Source organism: Bactrocera oleae, chromosome 3 (genome assembly GCF_042242935.1).
Source record: "Bactrocera oleae isolate idBacOlea1 chromosome 3, idBacOlea1, whole genome shotgun sequence".
Classification (NCBI taxonomy): domain Eukaryota; kingdom Metazoa; phylum Arthropoda; class Insecta; order Diptera; family Tephritidae; genus Bactrocera; species Bactrocera oleae.
In genome coordinates, this window is record NC_091537.1 from 7,105,208 (window position 1) to 7,109,110 (window position 3,903).

At 33.5% G+C, this 3,903-nt stretch overlaps 1 protein-coding gene across 4 annotated transcripts in view; it reads right to left on the minus strand.

Annotated features, from left to right (window-relative positions):
• Window positions 1-3,229, minus strand: part of Ziz (dedicator of cytokinesis protein Ziz) — a 60,240-nt gene extending 57,011 nt beyond the window's left edge. For all 4 annotated transcript variants that reach the window (XR_004975689.2, XR_004975688.2, XM_014231901.3 and 1 more), the window contains exon 1: window positions 2,094-3,229. Coding sequence is in view for 2 of the 4 variants with exons in the window: in XM_014231901.3 (XP_014087376.3) it covers window positions 2,094-2,198 (105 nt within the window). In the remaining 2 variants the exon portion in view is untranslated. The remainder of the gene's footprint in view (window positions 1-2,093) is intronic.
• Window positions 3,230-3,903: the final 674 nt, after the last annotated feature.

Below are 3,903 nucleotides of genomic sequence, written 5' to 3' on the forward strand. Positions count from 1 at the left end.
ATGCTTATATTTTTTCTATGGCTTAAATATTGATTTTTATTTTCTGTTTTTACTGTTTAGTATTCGTTTTCCATACATACATATGTACATACACACATTTTAATATAGAAGTTTGTAGCTTCATCGCCCCCTTTTGCTTAACATCACTTTATTGGCTCTTAGCCAGCATCTTTGCACTTTTTCTCATTCTTATTAAAATTATGGTCTTGTTATAATTTTGTCCATTTCGCATTGTGCGTCATTTTTCGTAAACATTTGCCAGTTTGGCTAAATTAGAAAACGAAACATGCACGACGCTCCTTCGCTTTCTCTGATTGACGTTACAGATCGTTACAGATTTTATAGCTACAATAGCTTGCTAGCTAATAGGTGTTCTTCCATATGTTTTTCTACAAATTTTTCGCTTTATTTTATGCGCCAAGTGTCACTTTTTGGCTATTTTAGTCATACGTCGATCATTTTCAACATTTTTCTGTGGCGTTTTGTTATTTTTTTCTTCTTTTTTTTTACGTGAGTAAGTGCAGCCCATTTTCACTGTTTACGCTGGTTTTTGCTATTATTATTTATGTATTTGAAGTATTTCACGGTATTTCGTGATTTTTTTTTTTTTTTGCATACAGTGATATTTTATAGCTTGCTCCAAATTATTTGTTGTGGTCTGGAATTTAAAAATGCACATGTGTATTTGCTCTATCCGAGAGCTTACACTTTAACAACAAAAATTAAAACAACAAAGCTGTTTAAATGTTTACAAAATTTGTTTGGTTTTTTTGTAAATCGAAATTTATAAGAGAATCACGCAGGGTATATTTGGTTACGATAGAGCTTGAGAACTAACTGCGGTTTGATTAATTTAAAAAAAATATTAAGTTAACAACCAAATATGTTATTATTCATCAAAGAATTTTCGAGGTTATTTATTATTTTAATGGACATAGAAAAGTGTTTTCTTTAAGTTAATTTATAAATAATGTATAATTTAAAGCGCAAAATTCAAATTATTATCAAACTGTCAATACCACAAGTCCGTAAATATTAACAAATTACTTTAAAACAAAAAAATGTTAATCGAGGCTATAATATTCTTCACAGGTACATTACTTATAGTATAAAAGGGCATAAAAAGATCTTTATCTTGATTATAATCGGTCAGCTTGTAGGACAACTATACGAGTATGCTATAGTAGTCCGATTTGATCAATTTATTCGGAAATCTGTTTTGGGCAATAATCTGTACAAAATTTCGTGAAGATATATTTTCAAGTAAGAAAATTTACCGTACAAGAACTTGATTTGCTCGGTCAGCTATATGCTATAGTGGTCCGATATCCACGATTCTGGCAGATGAATAGCTTTTTGGGAGATCAACATGACACTCTTACTAACTCCTAATCTAATTCAATCAATCGGCAAATTGCTACCGGGCCATGAAATTCCAACAAAAACATCAAACTCCAATTTATATCGTATTGTCATCATTATAAACCACATTTACAGTTAACACCTTTTATTTACATATGTATATTAATTTTTCTGCAAACTATTTTGTTTTACATCCTTTTCCTTTTACTTCTGCTGAATACCAACGAGTTTATTGCCCTCTCGATGGACACGATGCCTATGCTGACAATTAATATATATTAAATGCATTGCGAAAGATTCTACGACATGTTTTTTGTATAAATGAATGTATGCAATCAACTTTGTCACCGCACCTAATGTCAAACGAAGTGGCCGGACGTGCAAACCGGCAGTTCAATCGGAAAGAAAAGAAAAACAAAAGTGTAATGACAGTGTAGGTATGTATATATTTAAGCGAAAGTACGCACAAACAAAATATGACAACAATAACAAAATTGCTGTGTAGAGACCACAGACACACCCTTTCGCCAAGATGCAACTCCGATGCAAAACGCAAAGGAACAGGATGTTGCAGCAAGTCATAATTTCATAACATAATATGGAGGTATGTGTAAATAGTAAAAAAAATATAAGGAACGGAAAGCATAGCGAGAAAATTGTGCAATCATAAATACATTAATGTATACCTGTAAATACGTATGTATGTATGTAATATGTGTATAGTTACTTACCAGCGCTGTGCTCTGCCGCACCACCTGCGAGACGGAGTCGCGCAGCTGTGCTGCCACACCGGCTTTGTTGCTGTTTAGGACGCGTGAGAATTTGCGTTCGCTCATCTTGGCCACAAATCAAAAGCGAAGGCCAAGTTTGAAATAACTCGCAGAAGAACACAATCCAATAAGAATTTATACCAGTTTATAAAATCTTATAAAAACAAGTTACACAAAAACAAAATGAAAATACATGGAAAAAACTCAAGTTCTTGGCTGATGAAATGCAAGTTGAAAGGAAGGACACAGATGATGGCAAACACACGGTCGTTTATGCAGATATGTACGAATATGCGCCGAATGTCAGCACGGCCTCCAACGAGTTGGTGACTTTTCGTATGTTGTTTTTGCGTTGTCAAATGCAGGGATATGTATACACCGTAGGCAGCATGACGTATTTTTGCACTTTTATTTTTATTTCAGTAGCATTAAATTGCGAATACAAATCTATTTTTATAATGCGCCACAACTTCCTGTAGACATTTATTTTGCACATAAGCGTATGTATGAATATCGAAGCACGTGTGTTTGTATAGCTATTTTATGATACTCGAAAGGGATCTATAGTGAGTAGGACGCCCGGTCACTTTTTTGTTGTTATTATTTTATCGAACGCGATGAGTAATCTCACTGGTATTCCTGTGGGAGCCACACCGGCAACACATCCCTTTAAAATAAACGCTTGCTTTTTGTTTAGTTAAATATTTTCACGATTATTTATTGGTATCTACACTATGCGTCGTACTTATGGGTTAACTTTACCCGAAATTGTTGAAGGACAATGTACCAGCCTGGAAAAAGCAAGCCACCCACAAGCTGCACTACATTGATATATCACACACACGCACGTAAGGCGGCTTTTCCGTTGTTATACACAAAACACAATTGCTTTACAACGCACAATTATAGAATTTGCGCTTTTCACGATTTCCAAAATATTCTATTCAGCACAAATTTTCCAAACGCAAATATTCTTAATATTTATTACAAAGAACACAAAGGGAACCGCAATTTATTTCAATTCTGGCTACAAATTCGTTTGGCTTTTGCTCATTTGTTTACGATTTTCGATTTTGTTTACTTTTTTACTCATCTTTCACATTGGTTCACCCACACACAAAAGTGTATTTAAACAGACACAGCACAAAAATTATTAATAAACCGTATAAATTTTTTAATTTAACCGAATTGCTTGACGCGCGTTTTATGACTGAAAACCAATTCGCCGTCTAATCAGTGGTCAGAAAATTTCGTATACGAAACGAATGCAACACTGTGAACAGCTGTTTGTGAATGTGGAAGATAAATACAGGGAAGATGCCACAAGACATTGCCGTTTACATCGATGGAATTTGTTTCAGCATATTATTGATATATTTGTATAATTCCTGAGGGTTTTTAATAAATATTTAAGTAGAAAACGTAATAGAAATAACCCGTTTGTAAATTAGTTAACTCCAATTATAGTTCCGTCCAACTCTAGTAAGTTTATTTGTTAAGAACATACATATGTTACGAATGTATGTGCTTGCAAGTTTCTGCAGAAAAATCGTTCCCAAAATACACACAATAATTGCGGAAAGGGGAAAAGTTGCATTAGGGCTTTAAATTATTACTATTGGCTTATGATTAGTGTTTATACAAATACTTATGATGATGTATGGTTTCATTTATTAATTTTTTATCTTCTGGCAGCACCGTTAACTTTAATGCCAGAGCAAAAAATAAAAATTTTCCGGCGGATGTGCTTTAGAGTAACTTTATTTTATTT